This window comes from Taudactylus pleione, unplaced genomic scaffold (genome assembly GCF_031769625.1).
Source record: "Taudactylus pleione unplaced genomic scaffold, aTauple2 ptg000579l, whole genome shotgun sequence".
Taxonomy (NCBI): domain Eukaryota; kingdom Metazoa; phylum Chordata; class Amphibia; order Anura; family Myobatrachidae; genus Taudactylus; species Taudactylus pleione.
The window spans coordinates 6675559-6694198 of record NW_028284981.1 but is presented as its reverse complement, the minus strand read 5'-3'; the positions used below and the strand labels follow the sequence as shown (position 1 = coordinate 6694198).

The window sequence follows — 18640 nt, the reverse complement described above, 5'->3', positions numbered from 1 at the left end:
AGCGGGAGCACGCATGGCCGGTCGTTTCCGACATTATTGTGCCCGAGTCATGAGCGATTAGACGATATAGTTATCGTTCATAGAAATCGGCAAGTGGATGGTCGCCATTAGCTTGATAAGTAAATTTCTAAGAATTAAAAAAAAAAAAAAAAGTTCAAATATAATTCACCACAAACTACCCGTATCCTGTAAGCCAAATCTCTTTTATTCATTCACAATTCGTATAGTTGTCCTCTACGTCATTTACCAAAAGCACTTTATGTAAATCAGATGGAAGGGATGAGTCAGGCACAGTGCTAGTAGATTTACCCAAGTGCTCCATTTAAATGTAAAGGTTTGGGGGACACCAATTTGTATCACCCCCATGAGGCTCATTCCATTAAGAAGAAAAAATAAAATAAAATGGAAGAAAACTTTTTGCTGTATCATCCTGTGCTGTTCTTTGCAGCCACAATTAGCTCCTAGTGCCTGGGACAGGATTATTATATTTTATTGTTATTTATACAGAGCACACAATGGGGCTGATTGTACGATAACTCAATGGTTAGGGCACATCTTCGATGTTTTGGGGTTTGCACATGCGCAGGACCCATTCTCTGCATGTGCAGAACGGGTTCCTGTGATCTCACAGATCCCCCCCCCAAGTGAGCGGAATGGGGGCGTGGTTGGCCACCTTTCCTGAAAACGGGGGCATGCCACCCCCATTTTCCTGGAGGGACGAGGCCAGGGTCTGCATCGGTGGACACAGATTTCCTGGCCTCGCAAGTTACCAGGCCCCTGGTCAGGCTGCGGTAAACTTCAGCTTCTGCAACCTGTTCAAAGGAGCGACCATAGCAACCGATGCTTACGATGGTGATCCCAGGCTGCAACCTTGGTTGCAAAGCTGGAGTTGCAGATGCAGCAAGGAGGTGCCTGTAGGAAACAGACCCCTCCTTCTGCATTAGCATTTTAGATAGACGGAATTGCACAGACGCTTGTGTGTGGCTCTGCAACTCCGTCAATCTCTGTATCAGGCCCATAGTCCGCAGTGATTAGGAGAAGTGCTTTGTATCTACCACAATGAGGATTCGGAGTCGCAGTGATCTCTCTACACGAATGCAAATGGCCAGTTTTTGCATACAGATGTGAATTTGCCTATTGGGTTACTCAGATGCCGCATGGTCCGCCGATGTTCCCAACGGTGATCCGATGCCGAGACTTCAGACACAGGCAGCGGCTCTGAGAAGGCAGAGGTGGGCGTCTCAATTCAAAAGCCAAACACCAGCATCATTTACTGTACATACCTCCTCGCATCCGCCACTACCGAGGACGCATGCACTGATCACTCCTAGCGTCCATCTCTCAGTGAGGCCCTCAGACAGGACTTGGCTTGTGGGACAGATACTTACAGAAATATGGCAGCCTCCAGAGCAAGCTTTTTCATTTACTTTAACTACAAAAAAAAAATTATTTTGTTTTAATGTGTAATTATTTTTAGGTACAAAATCATGAATGCACAGTGCAGCAAGGAGTCCGGTCATTTCTTATCACTCCCAGGCCCAGTCAATGACTTCACAGTATATGCAAATATGGACTTTGCTCTTAGACACATTAGGTGTTCATATTATACTTTACTATTGGTCTACATTTGTTCCTTCTTGTCTAGCTCTTTGTTTGTTTAAGCTAATGGAGGGGATTGTGAGGGGCTGTAGTGGACAAGTGTGTCACTGATAGAATGGCACGCCTTACCCAATACTACATTTTAATTAGCCTGTTACAGAGAAAAATATATATTTATTTGATTACTTTTGAAATATTCACGATTGTAGCAAATTCAGCCGGTGCCTTTCCTAGATCTCCTTTGCCCCCATGGGCATAACTACCATAGGTGCCAGGGGTGCAGCTATTATGAGGCCCAGAGCTGAGGGGGGCCCATCTTCCTTGTCAAAGTTACATTTATTATATACAATTTCCACCATTAGGTGGTCCATAGAGCCCTCAAACACTTTTGCTATGGGTCCTTCAAATACCTAGTTACAGCCGTTTTCTCCCATTGTGAAGCTCCACCAAATCTGGCAAATATAGCACAGTGGGCAGAGCCGTAACTAGGGCTCTGAGCGTCCTTTCCAGGCCCCGCCCCCTTTGCACGTGATGTCATAACGTGGGCGCCAGCACCTAAAGCAGTGCCCGGAGCATCTTCAGAACGCTCCAAGCTGCTTTAATTGTGGCGGGGTGCCTGCCTGTAGCGTCCAATGGAAGAAGCAGGGACCGTGGGGTGGCGACTGAGCCGCCCACAGGCCCTGCGCTCTGTGCGGCCACACACCCCTAGTTACAGCCCTGATAGTGGGGATTACGTCTGAGTACCCCGTCCCTTAAGCTGGCACCAAACGCAGCAGCATCCAGTTAGCTTGATATCACCATAGGTGTGGCATAAATAGAAGAACAAGAAACACTGATACTCTGATCAGAATCGACTGGTTCATTACATTCATCATCAGCCTGTGTCTGCAGTCATCTTTTCAATCGCACTAACAGGCCTCATTGTGCTCCAAAAGTAAACTGACCACTCTACCCGAGCACCGTACAGTGGGTTATGTGGGTCACTGAGCTGAAATGTGCGAGGTCTGAGCAGTAACAGAAACTACAAATGTGGGTCCATCTGTTACGTCACTGTAGTTGGGTGGCAATTATGCCAACAGCACTGGGTCTGCAGATCTCATTCAGCCACAATATCCCCAAAAAACTGCGCTGTCCTTGTATTGAACATAAGAGGACTAAACAAAGCAGAGGGTATGGCTAGAGAAAATGGTCACAAACCAGTAGTGCACTGGTAACAGAATACATTATTTTCTTCCACAGTCAGCATCTGGATAGTCAACTGTTCGATCATAAGACTACAAGAGTGTGACCCGCGGTTACGCAAGATCGGGGTTAGACACTATGCGATCCGCACGATTATCTTTCTGATCCGCGCCGGAATGATATATCGTACAATGGGTCGCTTAGTGTGCACCCAGCTTAATTTTAGACAGCTCAGCTGCTTAAAAAAAACCTATCGATGAAAGCACAGCCTTACCTTCAGCGTCAGTTCTGCAGGTATTCCCCATCCCCAGCTGCTAGATGGACATATGTCCATCGTGAGACATTACAAGGCTACAAAATGAATAAGGAAATAAAAATAACACCACCACCAGAAAGCAAACACGTGAAACACACAAACATGACATATGTACAACTCACACGATCAGGGTCTTGAGATATTTTATTGGTATACACCCTATAAGCTGCACAGGGAGGCAGTGCGCCATAGCCCACTGGACCTTCAATAGAACATGGACACCAAGTAAGCCACCATGACTCCACAAGGAGGTCTCCTTACCACTCAACCCCATAGGTCCAAACCACAGGCAGAAGAGAGCAGGGGAAGATACTGTTACATTGTGCAGGGCTTCAATTTACCACACGGAGAACATCCTATCACTAACAACCCCCAAATGTGTCATTTTGGTTGCATCTTCTGTCAGAGGGGACGTTTAACATAAGAAGTAACCACTCCTGCTAAGCACAAAGACACTTGAGAGTTCCCCCATACCAGAGTGGCACCAGGCGCTGAGTCTAACACCAAAATATTAACTTAATCTCCCACCCCGTCTCCTCCTGAAACGTGAAAGGGCCCTATGGAGAAAACCCTTTATTCGCGGCAGATGTGAGAACCTTGACAGGATGTGCGGCCTCACAGCTGGGAAGGAGAGAACAGGCAGAGGGAGGGCTTGGGTCTAGAGGCAGAGGGATCTCCTTTCCATCTCCTGGATCCTTAGGACTTGACAGGCTGTATGGGGAGCAGGCTGCCAAATTTAAAATGCTGAATCACGGGAAACTTCTCCAGACACTGCGAAAGAGAGCGAGATAAAGAAACAAAACCTAATTAGTTGCAGAGAGCGAGGACACCGCATTAAATGGAGACACAGAGACAGTGTCACATCAGGCTGCTACTACGACAGGTATCCAGGAGAGAACATGCAGACACCTGGCAGATTTATAAACATTTTCTCTATCCGTTCTAGAATGAATACAGTCACTTAAATCAGATGGTTGTGTATAGATCCCCTTCAGTAGATGTACCGGTCGTGACGTGAAGTGAGGGTGTTGGGGCCTGATTCAGAGCCGAACGCTCTGACCAGAGCGCTCGCTTTGAATCAGTGCCCTCCTCCGTGAAAATGGAGCGGCCTCCTGGCCGCTCGCATAGCTGTGGGTGACCACCCACAGCATATGCGAGCGTCCATGATGATAGTCGCGATGGTCAAGACCATCACCGACCATCGGGCTTGCGACGGAGACCCTGCGGTAGGGTCTCGCTGCCGCAAGCCATGGAGTGATTTTGGCTCTATCAGAGCCAAAATCACTCCCACTGACATCACTAGTGATGTCAGTGGGGCAGGCTTCAGACGGTAGGCGTTCCCATGGGAACGCCTCCGTCTGGCAGGCACGCCCACCAAAGGGGGCGTGCTGTCAATCAACGACAGCACGCCCCCTTTGGTGCGAGACCCGGAGCGATGGAGAGCCCGTCGCTCGCCAGGTCTCACGCATGCGCACGACGGAGCTCCCTCCGTCGTGCGCATGCGCAGTGGGGGAACATCGACCCGCTTGCGAGCGTCCTGCGCTCGCGAGCGGGTCTGAATGACCTCCTTAGTGCGGTTCCATGCCCTGACAGCATTGTTATTTTCTCTCACCTGTAGTATCTGGTCACCAATAGTAGAAATTTGTACCCTCGATGGCTCGCTTTGCTCGCCACTGGTTACTGTTCCCACTCTATGTCGACGTGGATAGTAACTGATGACGTCAGGGTACATCTACTGAAGGGGATGTATGCGCAACCATAATCAGCTGGAGCAGCATCAGCACCTTAGGAGGTGTAACCCTGCTGTTATCTGGAATTTTCTTACTGCTATTTCCACACTTATAAAACTAAAAATAAAATGGCAGACATGATGTACAGTTTAAGGGGTCTATGTACTAAACCTTGGATGGAGATAAAGTACCAACTAATCAGCTCCTATCATTTTACAAACTTCAGCCTGTAAAGTGACAGTTAGGTGCTGATTTTTTGGTACTTTGGAGCTTATTCAGACCCGGTTGTTAGCTCTACGAGCTCGCAACCGGGTTGATGTTGCTCCAGTGCACATGCGCACAACGGCGCCGGCTCCTTCGTGCGCATGCGCGAGACCCGGCTAACGACGGTTGATCCGTCATTAGGGGTCTCGTAGCAGACGGGGCGAGCTGTCGATGTTGAGTGACAGCTCGCTCCGTTTGCTGGGCGGGCCGGGGGCGTGCCCGGCCAAACGGAGGCGTTCCTGTCGGAACGCTTGCCGTTTGGGGGCGGCCCCACTGACATTATCAGTGATGTCAGTGGGGAGCTTCCTGCTCACGGTACATCACCGTAGTCACTCTTCAGCTAATATATACTCGCAGTCTGATTGACTGGAAGCTTTTGTGGAAGGTATCGGGGAGTGGAGGCAAAGAACGCAGGCGTGTCACAACCATTTTCAGGGTGTGTCGCAGTCTGCGATCGCGTAGGCAGTGAAGGTGGCTCCGGCGTCTTAGTTCCTGCTGTCATTCTGCCTGACCATAGGGCTACTCAGGAGTCCAATTGTCAAAGGATATGCGACCGATGCTGTCTTTGTGCGCAGATGCTTGGATTTGCAAAGCCACAGGTGGGCATCTCAATACATCCCGCAGCGTCTGCGACATTTACATATTTCTGTACAGCAGCTGCGTACGGGATGGGGATCGCACATTTCTGAATCAGGCCCCCCAAAAATGATAATGTTTTCATAAAAGTTATGTCCCAGCCAATCTGTGCTTTCCTGAAACACTAACATGGGTGTTGGTACTGTGATGTCATCAATGTAGGAGGGGCCTCCTGACATCACTATCAGCTGGCCACAGCCACTTTTTCATACTTTCCATTTTGAATGTGCTGCTACTCACTTTATGGTCAGGTGTGTGATAGTCTTACAGAGTGGACCAGTCCCCAATATGTTCCACCAATTCCTACTTTTTTGTTAATGACATTTTAATTCTCATAGCCTCACCTTACCAAGTGTACTACATGCAAATGACAAGGAGTAACATTGATCAAGAATCATAAGGGGGAAATACAATTAACAGCAAAGTTCTGCCAGACCCTTGCTCGCATTGCCATAAATCTAAATAATATCTATAGTAATATAATAAGAGCGTTGTGTCTGTCAGTCTGTTCCAAGTTGGTGCAAAAACTACTGAAGCAATTTTCATGAAAACTGCATCAATGTGTAGAGGAAACTCCTACCTACACTTGTTTCATCTGCATACATCAAGGTAAAGCTGAGCAATAACAAAAACAAATTGTATTGACATCATCAATGCAAGAGACAGGTGTGGCACCATGTGTGGCCGGTAAGGGGTGGCGGGAGAGGTGCTATGGGCCCGCGTTTATTTGAATAGGAGGATAAACTACATAGCAGTCTGTGCACATAGAGGGCTTGATTCAGAGCCGGACGCTATTTGCAAACGGTCGTTCCAAAAAAAGGGGCTGGCTATTTAAATTGAGCGCTTGCTCTTTGTGGTTTGTTGACGCCTCTATGTCTGAGCGAAAGGCATCTGAACTGCTCGCAGTGCTTGTGGTAGGTTTTTCCTACCGCTATCACTGCGAGCAGTTCAGGCTAAAAGACAACCAAGTGACGTGGTCGACGACGCTCCTTTACTAATTATGCACTCCCATTAAACGCCCTTTTGACCGTTTGGCACGCCTGCGTTCGGATCTCCACTCCCCCGTTTTCAAGCACCTTCCCCTGTTGCCACCCACAAACGGTACATGTCAATCAAATTAGCAGCCCCTCGCTGTTTTGCGAGCGCGCGATTTCCGACCGCAATGACTGGTTTGCGAATGTGCATTACAACCCATACGCATGCACAGTTGTGCGAACATCGCTCAGAGCGAACGAGCGGCTCTGAATCAGGCCCAGAGCACACAGTGATATTGGTGTGAGTGGTGGGTGAATAGGAGAGGCTACATAGCAGTCTGTACATAGCAGTCATTGATGTGAGTGGTGGATGAATAGGATAGGCTACATAGCAGACTGTGCACAGGGCACACAGTGACATTGGTGTGAGTGGTGGATGAATAGGATAGGTTACATAGCAGTCTGTGCACAGGGCACAGTGACATTGGTGTGAGTGGTGGGTGAATAGGATAGGCTACATAGCAGTCTGTGCACAGGACACACAGTAACATTGGCGTGAGTGGTGGGTGAATAGGATAGGTTACATAGCAGTCTGTGCACAGGGCACACAGTGACATTGGTGTGAGTGGTGGGTGAATAGGATAGGTTACATAGCAGTCTGTGCACAGGACACACAGTGACATTGGTGTGCGTGGTGGATGAATAGGATAGGTTACATAGCAGTCTGTGCACAGAGCACACAGTGACATTGGTGTGAGTGGTGGGTGAATAGGATAGGTTACATAGCAGTCTGTGCACAGGGCACACAGTGACATTGGTTTAAGTGGTGGGTGAAGGCGCTGCTGCCACCAGTCTGTATAGCGCTGCTGGTCACATGGGCCCCTTCCGCAACAGGGCCCCTATGCAAAGCAACTAGAACAGGTTTTTAGAAGTGGAGTTGTTGCCCACAGCAACAAATCAGATTCTACTAATAACTAGAATCTGATTGGTTGCTATAGGCAACAACTCCACTTCTAAAAACCCGCACTTTAGTAAATATACCCCACGATGTTCTTGATCAAGCTAATGTAACCGCACACTTTCAGTTGTAGCATTCTCATATGGAGACTGAAACATTTAATCTACAGGTTTATTTCTAAAAAAGGAGTTAAAACTAAAAGGGAACTCGTCCCTGATCAATGCCGCTGGCTGCTAGAGAAATGATGTGTTCTAATGATTACCTGGTCACTCATACAATGGCCGCCCCCACAGACATTACATGAAAGGTACTTTATTTTTCTGTAACTGTACACAATTCGGGATCGGCAGCTTTCACCAATAGTTTTCAAACAGCAATAGAGATAAATGCTAAACAGGCCTGGTTTACCATTTATTTCTATTTCCGCTTTAAAACGATCAGTCAAAGCGAACGATAATTCCGGGCTTTGACTAATGGTGCCTAAGTAAATCGATGCCTTGGAATTTTGATGAGGGTAGCATAGCGGTCAGCACTGTTGCCTCACAGCATTTGAGACTATGGGCCTGATTCAGAGCCACTCGTAAGCGGACGTTCGTTCGCTCCGAGCGATGTTTGCCCAACTGCGCATGCGTACGGATCGTTATACGCATGCGCGAACCAGTCAGTGCGGTTGAAATTCATGTACTCGCAAAATAGCGAATGCCTGACAATTTGAGTGACAGAATGAGGCGTATGTGGGTGGTAACAGGGGAAGGTGCTTGAAAACGGGGAGTGGAGATCTGAACGCAGGCGTGCTTAAAGGTCAAAACGGGCGTTTTATGGGTGTGCATAATTAAAACAGCAGCGTCATTGACCACGTCACTGGGTTATTTTATAGCCAGAACTGCTCGCAAAATTGTGGTAGCAAAAACCAACCACAAGAATAGCGAGCAGCTCAGACCCTGGTCGATGTACTCGATTAATCTAATAAATAGCGGACATGACGTAGGATGCGAGCGGCCAGGGTGCGTAGTTTCCCAAAAAACGACCGCACGTTTTGTTCGCTCGTTCAGACCTAGAGGCGTGAACAGACCGCAAACAGCGAACGGTTCATTTGAATAGCCACCCCTATTTTCTGGACGAGCGAGCGCAAATAGCGACCGGCTCTGAATCAGGCCCTATGGCTTCAATGTGCTGAGTTTATATGTACTCTCCTTGCCCTGTATGCTCCAATTGGGAGCACACGGGGCCTGATACAATGATTGCTGTAAAATAATGGCGCTATATAAATAAATGACAATGATAGCAGTCTGTCCTCTCTGGAACGCTCGGCAGCTGTGTTGGCCTGCGTTACTGAATGTCTCTCTTCTATTTCTATGTTCTCATCGCCACCTCAAACGCAATCCTTCAAAAACTGAGCTAATAATATTCCCACCAGTCAACAGAAGCTGCCTGCCTGATATATCTGTGGGCATGAAAATAAACCCTACCGCCTAAGCTCACTGCCTAGATATCATCCTTGGCTCAGAACTGTCCTTTGTTCCCCACATCCAATCTTTATTCAAATGCTCTTCCATACATCTAAGGAACATCCAGAATACGCACATATCTCACACAACACACTGCAAAGACTCATGTACTCATTATATACCACATTGACTATTGCAATAGTCACCTCACTTGTCTTCCCCTAAGAAGACTTTAACCCATACAATATATTTAGAATGCATTAGGTAGATTAATTTTTCTTGCAAAACATTATTCTACTGCTGCTCCACTTTGTCAGTCTCTATATCGGTTGCCTTTATTTTACAGAGTGCAACATAAAATACTTCTATTCACTTACAAGGCCATCAACTGCATCAACATACATCCCTTCCCTTGGCTCCAAATATCTCCCAACTTGACCCCTCCGCTCTACGCCTTTCACCTAAAGTGAGTCCCAAAAATACCCGGATTGAATGATTATGGGATTCAAAACACATTGTGGATTGTGCCAGGGTAGTGGGATAATACTTAACTTCTTGGTTCCGGTCGCATTATCCGATCTTCTCAGGCTCTCGCAGTTGCCTGTAGAATAGATGGAGTCCCATGATGCATTTGTTTTCAATCACTGATAGGCTGGGAGTGCCCTGTGCTGTGACATCAATACAGTGCAGCGCGCTCCCAACCAATCAGTGACTGAAAACAAAATGCATCATGGGACTCCATCTATTCTACGGGCAACTGCGAGAGCCGCGTCACAGGACTCCAGCACTTCTACTGCAGCTGAGCCAGGGTGTAGATTGGACAATGTACACACCCACAAGTGACGGCCCTTCTGACCACCGCTGTGTGACTAATACCCCCTTCAGACATACAGAGATTCCCTGGAATTTGGTCTGCCTCGGCCAAATTCCCGGGATCTCGTGTATGTCTGAAAGGTACCTACCCGGGAACTCGTTCCAGGGTAGCCGACCCTCCAATTGACCAGTGATTTTCCCGGGAGTTAAGTCCCGGGAAATTACCCTGCTCATATCCGAATGGTGCTACCCGGGAATTTACTCCCGGGCTGCACCAAGCAGCTTTTACATTGAGTGGGCAGCGCAGAGCGTCCTATAGGACGCTCAGCGCTGCCGCTCACCACCCCCGCACCGATGGCTCTGTCGCTGTATATATACAGGTCCCGCTGTCGGGGATCCCAGCCAGACGCCGGGGACACCACAGCCGGCCGCCCGCACTCCCGCTGGACCACCAGGGCAAATAGGGAGTAAAACAAATTATTTATTGATAAAATAAAAAATGGCTAGATTGTGATTGGCCGGCTGCCTGCTGCATTTTGATGACATCATCAGCGGCAGCCGGAGAGGGGATAGGCTAGGAGGGGCAGACGGCAGAGGAGAGGCAGGTAATCTGAAAAACCTGACTTATGTCTGAAAGGGGTCTACCTGGGAATTTCCCTGGTAGATGCTGTAGTGTGAAAGGGGGGTCTTGAACAAATTCCCGGGTCTGAGCAGGAAATTTCCCATGTCGTATGTCTGAAAGGGGTATAAGGTAAGTGAAAATGGAGGAGGTACAAAGATGCCTGGAGGGATGAGGGAGAAGGAAAACAGGGAAGGGTGGGGGAATCCCGGGATTCCAAAAATGGGTCAGGATTAGCTTCCCTACTCTCACCCACACTCATTAATGCTCCCATTCCAGATTACAGGACTGTTTTTAAGGTGCACCCACTTGGTCATACAACAACAATTTTCTCTAGCCTCCAAACCTTAAAGCATTCCCCGAACACTCATCTCTTCATGCAAGTCTATCAAATTGTTGAGCCCCGTTCTTAACCTCCCTATGAAATTCTAGGCCATTACCACCACTCTACACAAACTCAAACATAGTCTTATACCCAAAATCTGTATGTCCTGTGACTGGATCACATAGCCCCAATAAGCACTTTTCCCCCCATTGCTAACCTACCACACCAATATGCAATATATACCTACACTGTTTATATTATTTCTTCACAACTGTCAATTTATCTCTACATCACTGTAGTATCTACCATTTTTAAACACCTTCTCATCTGTAAGAATGCTTTCTCCTTAATTTAAAATCCTGCAACTTTAACAGCTCTAAACTCAATTTTGTTTATTATACACTCTTGTAGTTGTGCCTTTACATCTACTAGCAATGGCTCTTTTCTTCTACCCCCCCCCCCCCTCACTCAGAAGCTACATAATACTTTCCTCTACCACCAGTTCCCATTTCTTTTCTCCCTCTATAGTATCCTCCATATCTTCCACTCCTCTATCTCCCTTCTTCCCATCTAGTACTCTCCACCACATCTCCCATAACTCCTAAGCCCTGCACCCTCCCTTTTCTCCAAGTAACACCTCTTCTTCTCAACCCAAACCACACTAAACCTTCACCTTGCCCACCACCTGCTGTCACCCTTCCTCACTCAGGAGCCCACCACATACCCACACTCTCCTTATCCCCCTGCTCTAAATCAATCTCAACCCCACACTACAGCAACCCTAATAAACTCCTCTCTCCTCCCAACTCTATCCCTCTCTCCTGTCTCCTTTGGAAAGCCAGTCCTATCTATAAACAACTGGTCCCTGTCCATTACGGCTTCATATTCAAGTCCTTTAATCTCCTAGCCATCACCAAATTCTGGACTTACCCATCTGACACCACTTCTCCTGCAGCTATCTCCTTTAGGGGCCTCACATTCTCTCACACTCCCTGGCCTGAAGGTTGCCACAGTGTTGGTGTTGGGGTACTTCTATCATCTGGTCACTCCTACCTACTCTTACCTTCTAAACTCTCCACTTCATTATTTGCATTCAATGCTCATAACAGTTGCCTTTTCCAACTTCCTCGAGTAGCTGCCTTTCCTCGTCCCCCTGGCCATAACTCAAAATTCCATGTTAACATTGCTTCTTGGCTCCTACCCTTGAAATGGGCTCTCGAGACCCCTTTCTTCCTCAAAGCTTTCCAGCTCTCATCCTAACCCACTACTCCATGTTCCTTCCTCACAATCCAGCCCATCTGTGTCACCCCTGTTTGTTTGCCCCCTCCCCTTTAGAATGTAAGCTCTCACGAGCAGGGCCCTCTTCCCTCATGTGCTTCTCCTTCACTTACTCCTGCTTTAATTTACAGCAGCACCTAACCCTTGGTTGCTGATGCCATGCTGCTTCTTTAAGTGCTATGCAGCAATGTATAAATCGTGTATTTGTCCTGCGTTGTTTGTACTGTTAATAACAGTTTTCTTGTGTGCTCATTTGTCTATGTACTTGTTTTGTGTGCTCATTTGTTTATGTACTTTGTAAGGCGCTGCGGAACCCTTGTGGCGCCATATAAATAAAGGATAATAATATTAATAATAATATGTGGCTCTTAAGTTTAGTCCTATTTCCATATAGATTGTTAGCCTGCGAGCAGCGCCTTCTTACCTCTCTGCGCCTGTCTGGTAATACCCAGCCTTGTTTTATTACTGTGTTTGTCCCATATTGTGCTATGGATTATGCAGGCACCATATAAATGAATTGTAGATCGACATTTGTCTTCATTATCTCAACTATAGTAAAAGTTTCCCAGCATCACCGTGCTAGGAGACTTAGGACCTCATTCAGAGCCAGACGCTATTTGCGCTCGCTCATTCAGAAAAAAGGGGTGGCTATTCAAATGAACCGTTCGCTCTTTGCAGTCTGTTCACGCCTCTAGGTCTGAACGAGCGAACCAAACATGCGGTCGTTTTTTGGAAAACTACGCCCCCTGGCTGCTCGCATCCTATGTCATGTCCGCTATTTATTAGATTAATCGAGTACATCGACCAGCGTATGAACTGCTCGCTATTCTTGTGGTTGGTTTTTCCTACCGCAATCTTGCGAGCAGTTCTGACTATAAAATAATCCAGTGACGTGGTCAATGACGCTGCTGTATTAATTATGCACACCCTTAAAACGCCCGTTTTGAACTTTAAGCACGCCTGCGTTCGGATCTCCACTCCCCGTTTTCAAGCACCTTCCCCTGTTACCACCCACATACGCCTCCTCCTGTCACTCAAAATAGCAGGCATTCGCTATTTAGCGAACAAACGATTTTCAGCCGCACTGACTGGTTCGCGCATGCGTATTATGATCCGTACGCATGCGCAGTTGTGCAAACATCGCTCGGAACGAACGAGCGGCCGCTTACGAGCGGCTCTGAATCAGGCCCTTATATCACTACCCTGTGCTGTTTGAGGAGCCTGCTTCTTTCTCCACCAAACTCAGGACCTTCCTTATGATGAGCATTGGATGTGCACTCCATTTGGCTGTAGTTTTGCACCGGTGTCCCTGTAGACCGCTGTCTATTCCTGTACATTTGCTCACAGTGCTGCAGAGGCTGAGGCCGGAAAAGTGGGCTCTCGGCCTTGGTAGGAAGTTTACCACTAAGGAAGTTTCCACACGTGTGTGTGTGGGAAGAGGCAGGGAGAAGCAGCTGCACTCTCACACAAACAGGGCAATACATGCCTGTAACACTTCAGCTGCCAGTGGATAGTTGATGGGTTCCTGCTAAATACTGGTCACTGTGACTACGCTCTCCATATATGAATCGGTTTATTTGTAATCTTTAAATTATTTGGTTGTATTATATGCATAAAACACGACTCAAGAATTAGTTTTCACTTCTGCTTTTATTTTGTCTACCTTGTATTTGTCTCTTTATGGGGTCAATCCAATTATAAGCGATTCACTCGCGGGCGCAAGTCCTCGCAACAACGGGCGCACATGACGGCAGCCTGAACTTGCTCAAAACCGTGCGCAGCCCCATAGTGCTGCGTAAAAAAAATTGAGCGAGTTCAGCTTCAAAGAGGTCCGTGAGGGGTGTGAGATGCGGTGCCGGCGTTTGAACGCCGTGACAATGGCAACACGCGCCCTTCATGGCTATTTGGATTGCCCCCAAAGTATGATACATTTTTTCCCCATAGTCCGGCACAACAAAACCTTACAGATAATCATTATTATTATTATTAGTGCTTAACATCCCCAATGCTAAATATTGCTGTGAAAATCCCAAACGTGCAATGCATACAAAACACCACATGGATAATGTTGACCTGGGCAATGTTGACGCTATCCAAGAACTTTCAAATATTTACTATAATTAAAAATTAAAACTAAGTTTCCTATTTTTTTTTTTTTTATAATTTATTTCTATTAGTACAGGTGAAGACAACCTGTGACTCCCTGGCTACTGTGGAACTACAAGTCCCAGAACAGAACTGGGAGGGCAAACTGGAACTTTTAATTCCACAGACGCTAGAGAGCTACAGATTGACAACGCCGGAAGCACTACCTTAATAATGAAGAATATATGTTTTTTTTTTTTTAATGTACTATTTGCAGAATAAAACAGGAGTACTCCCACTTCTAACTTATTGTAAAGTGTCAGTGTAGTAAGCGGTGCCCCGATGTTCCCAGGGAACCGGTATGATTTACCGCCGGACCCATGCCCGGCGGTTGGAATCCCGACAGTGGCATCCCGGCGGAGGAGGAAATCCCGATCATCAAGGGTAAGTATATACTAACCTATTTCTACCCCCTAACCCTCCCTTAGGGGTGCCCCCCCTTCCCCGCCGCCTAAACCTAAGTCCCCCAGGGGGGGAGCCTAACCCTGAGTCCCCCCTGGGAGCCTTAAACCTAACCCTCCCTTCCCCTAGCCTAAACCTAACCTCCCGGGGCAGTGCCTAGCCCTAAGTCCCCCCCCCGGGAACCCTAAACCTAAAACCGGCTATCCGCGCTCGGCGTCCCTTCGATCGTGATGCCGGGCGTCGGGCTCCCGGAGCATGTCTAATGACAGGCGTCGGCATATTGACGCCTGTCTTTAGTGCCTTGCCGGGATATGACAGTTGGGAAGCCGGCTGTCGGGATTAGGTCCGCCGGCTTCCCGACTGCATACCGTTCCCAGTAATATGGTGACATCCCCTGGTGCCTACAGATGATATTTTCTTTTTGGTAGAAAAGTCTATTGAGAGCAGGACCCTCTAACCTCTCTGTCAGTCTGTTATTACCCAGTCTTGTTTTATTACTGTTCTGTTCCCAATTGTAATGTGCAACAAAACATGCTGGCGCTATATAAGTAACTGCTAATAAATAAAAGACCCCACTCGGAAGAAACAAGGAAGTAGAGATAAAGTTACCTATGTAGAATAACGTGTGCTCCTTACCATTTATAAAGTGAGAATAGCCCTTGTGAATAGGGTATATATATTAATGCTCACAATGTTATCCCTCATTGCTCTCTGCCTAACAGTCCCAGCCACACACATCTGGGAGGAGACCAGCAAACCAAGATGCCTGCTTCATCCATTATTAGCCATCAATGCCCCCCTAATCTAGATCTATCTGGATAATGTCAGGAATGGGTTGGGTATGAAATCCCGGCTGTCGGGATGTCGCTGGTCAGAATCCCGACAGCCAGAATCCCCACACCCATAGCAACTAATGGTAAGTGATTTCCTAACTCCTACCCTAACCCTCCCTCCCCGGTGCCTAGCCCTCACCACCCCCCCACCCCCCGTAGTGCCTCAGCCTAACCTTCCCCTGCCCGCACCCCAAAAACCCCCTACCCGGTGCCTAAACCTAACCTCCGCCTCCACGCACCCTAATCCTAACCCTCCCTCCCCGGTGCCTAACCCTAAACCTCCCCCTAGAGCCTAACCCTAACCCCGCTACCTAACGCCAACGTCCCCCTAACACTCAGATACTTACCTTCGGGATGGCGACGGTCGGGATACTCGTGCCGGGATCCCACCCTGTTGGGATTTCGCCACCGGTATTTAGATCGGCGGCATACCGCACGCCGGGATGCCGACTACATTCCATCAGCAATATCCATATTGTCGTCTTACTCCATAACGCCACTACAAATATATTAGCAACTACTGCTGTGCGCACTCTTTGTTGACTCTCATAAACGGACTTTGAACCGCACAGCTTTCCTGTCGTAGTTAGAGTCGTGGGGCATTTGGGGCCAAGATGACTGCAAGTCGGACGCAATTACACCCACATTGCGTGCACGGAACTATATGTGGATATTCACCCATATGCAGCTATGCGTCCGCACCGCCCCAATCAGCCAGCTTGTTTCAATAGATGCCACAGTGTTCTCCCCAGAAAATTTTGCCACCCGAGTGGGGGTCTTCGAAATAATGAAATGTTGAAATTCTGACCTTATATTGATTTAAACTCAAGATTAACATTTTATATATTAATTCTTCTTAATCAGTCTGTAGGATTTGGTCCCCGGGTCTAGTGACTTTAGCATCAGATTATTTAGTGTACTCAGCTTCCTTAAACAGGTTCTAATTCGTTTTAAAGTAGAAAATCCTTAGTGCGGCCCAGATACTGCCCACTTGCTTTTGGGCACAAATACATGTTTTAAGAGCTGCCAAGATACTGCCGCACTTGCTGGCTGGACACAGATGGCAGCACTGCCCAGATACTGCCCCACTTGCTGGCTGGACACAGATGGCAGCGCTGCCCAGATACTGCCCCACTTGCTGGCTGGACACAGATGGCAGCGCTGCCCAGATACTGCCCCACTTGCTGGCTGGACACAGATGGCAGCGCTGCCCAGATACTGTCCCACTTGCTGGCTACACAGATGGCAGCTCTGCCCAGATACTGTCCCACTTGCTGGCTACACAGAAGGCAGCATTGCCCAGATACTGTCCCACTTGCTGGCTACACAGAAGGTAGCGTTGCCCAGATACTGCCCCACTTGCTGGCTACACAGAAGGCAGCATTGCCCAGATACTGCCCCACTTGCTGGCTACACAGAAGGCAGCATTGCCCAGATACTGTCCCACTTGCTGGCTACACAGAAGGCAGCGTTGCCCAGATCCTGTCCCACTTGCTGGCTACACAGAAGGCGGCGTTGCCCAGATACTGCCCCACTTGCTGGCTACACAGAAGGCAGCGTTGCCCAGATCCTGTCCCACTTGCTGGCTACACAGAAGGCGGCGTTGCCCAGATACTGCCCCACTTGCTGGCTACACAGAAGGCAGCGTTGCCCAGATACTGTCCCACTTGCTGGCTACACAGAAGGCAGCGTTGCCCAGATACTGCCCCACTTGCTGGCTGGACACAGATGGCAGCATTGCCCAGATACTGCCCCACTTGCTGGCTACACAGAAAGCAGCGTTGCCCAGATACTGTCCCACTTGCTGGCTACACAGAAGGCAGCATTGCCCAGATACTGTCCCACTTGCTGGCTACACAGAAGGTAGCATTGCCCAGATACTGCCCCACTTGCTGGCTACACAGAAGGCATCATTGCCCAGATACTGTCCCACTTGCTGGCTACACAGAAGGCAGCGTTGCCCAGATACTGTCCCACTTGCTGGCTACACAGAAGGCAGCATTGCCCAGATACTGCCCCACTTGCTGGCTACACAGAAGGCAGCATTGCCCAGATACTGCCCCACTTGCTGGCTACACAGAAGGCAGCGTTGCCCAGATACTGTCCCACTTGCTGGCTACACAGAAGGCAGCGTTGCCCAGATACTGTCCCACTTGCTGGCTACACAGAAGGCAGCGTTGCCCAGATACTGTCCCACTTGCTGGCTACACAGAAGGCAGCGTTGCCCAGATCCTGTCCCACTTGCTGGCTACACAGAAGGCAGCGTTGCCCAGATACTGCCCCACTTGCTGGCTACACAGAAGGCAGCGTTGCCCAGATACTGCCCCACTTGCTGGCTGGACACAGATGGCAGCGCTGCCCAGATACTGCCCCACTTGCTGGCTGGACACAGATGGCAGCGCTGCCCAGATACTGTCCCACTTGCTGGCTGGACACAGATGGCAGCACTGCCCAGATACTGTCCCACTTGCTGGCTACACAGAAGGCAGCGTTGCCCAGATACTGTCCCACTTGCTGGCTACACAGAAGGCAGCGTTGCCCAGATACTGCCCCACTTGCTGGCAACACAGAAGGCAGCGTTGCCCCGATCCTGCCCCACTTGCTGGCTACACAGAAGGCGCAGTAACTAACACGCGGACACTAAAACGCAGAGGGTGGACGCGCAGGCAGTCCACTCACTTCCCTGTTCACCAGCAACTGTTCCCGCCGGCAAACACACCCTTCCTTTTATACTCTGAATGAGCCCCCTTAATGTGCTGCAATCAAGTGCGCTGCAGCTCACGTTCTGTTTACATGTGACTGGGGTAATTACTTTTCATGCAGATATTGGTCCAATCTGTACTGGGGGTATAAAACCAATTCCAGACCGGTTACAAGGAAATTATTTGTCAAGCTACAAAAGGGCCTATCTTTTACCATTTTAGGTTTAGCAGACTTGGGGGTATGGTCAATTAGAAAATGAAGAGGTTTGCGTCTATTTGCCATATACAGTACCCCCCGACACTGCGATAATATCACCATGCAGGTGCGAAGTGGAACGCAATCTGTACCAAACTGAATCGCCTTCTAGGAGTTTGTATGTTCTCCACGCGTTTCCTTCTACGATTCAAAAACATAT

General features: G+C 48.4%; 1 protein-coding gene across 1 annotated transcript in view; it reads right to left on the bottom strand.

The window, feature by feature from the left end:
• Positions 1 to 3223: 3223 nt before the first annotated feature.
• PTPA (protein phosphatase 2 phosphatase activator) overlaps positions 3224 to 18640 on the bottom strand; it is a 63235-nt gene continuing 47818 nt past the window's right edge. The window contains exon 10 of the mRNA XM_088453521.1: positions 3224 to 3868. Coding sequence (XP_088309647.1) covers positions 3794 to 3868 — 75 coding nt within the window. The 3' untranslated portion in view covers positions 3224 to 3793. The remainder of the gene's footprint in view (positions 3869 to 18640) is intronic.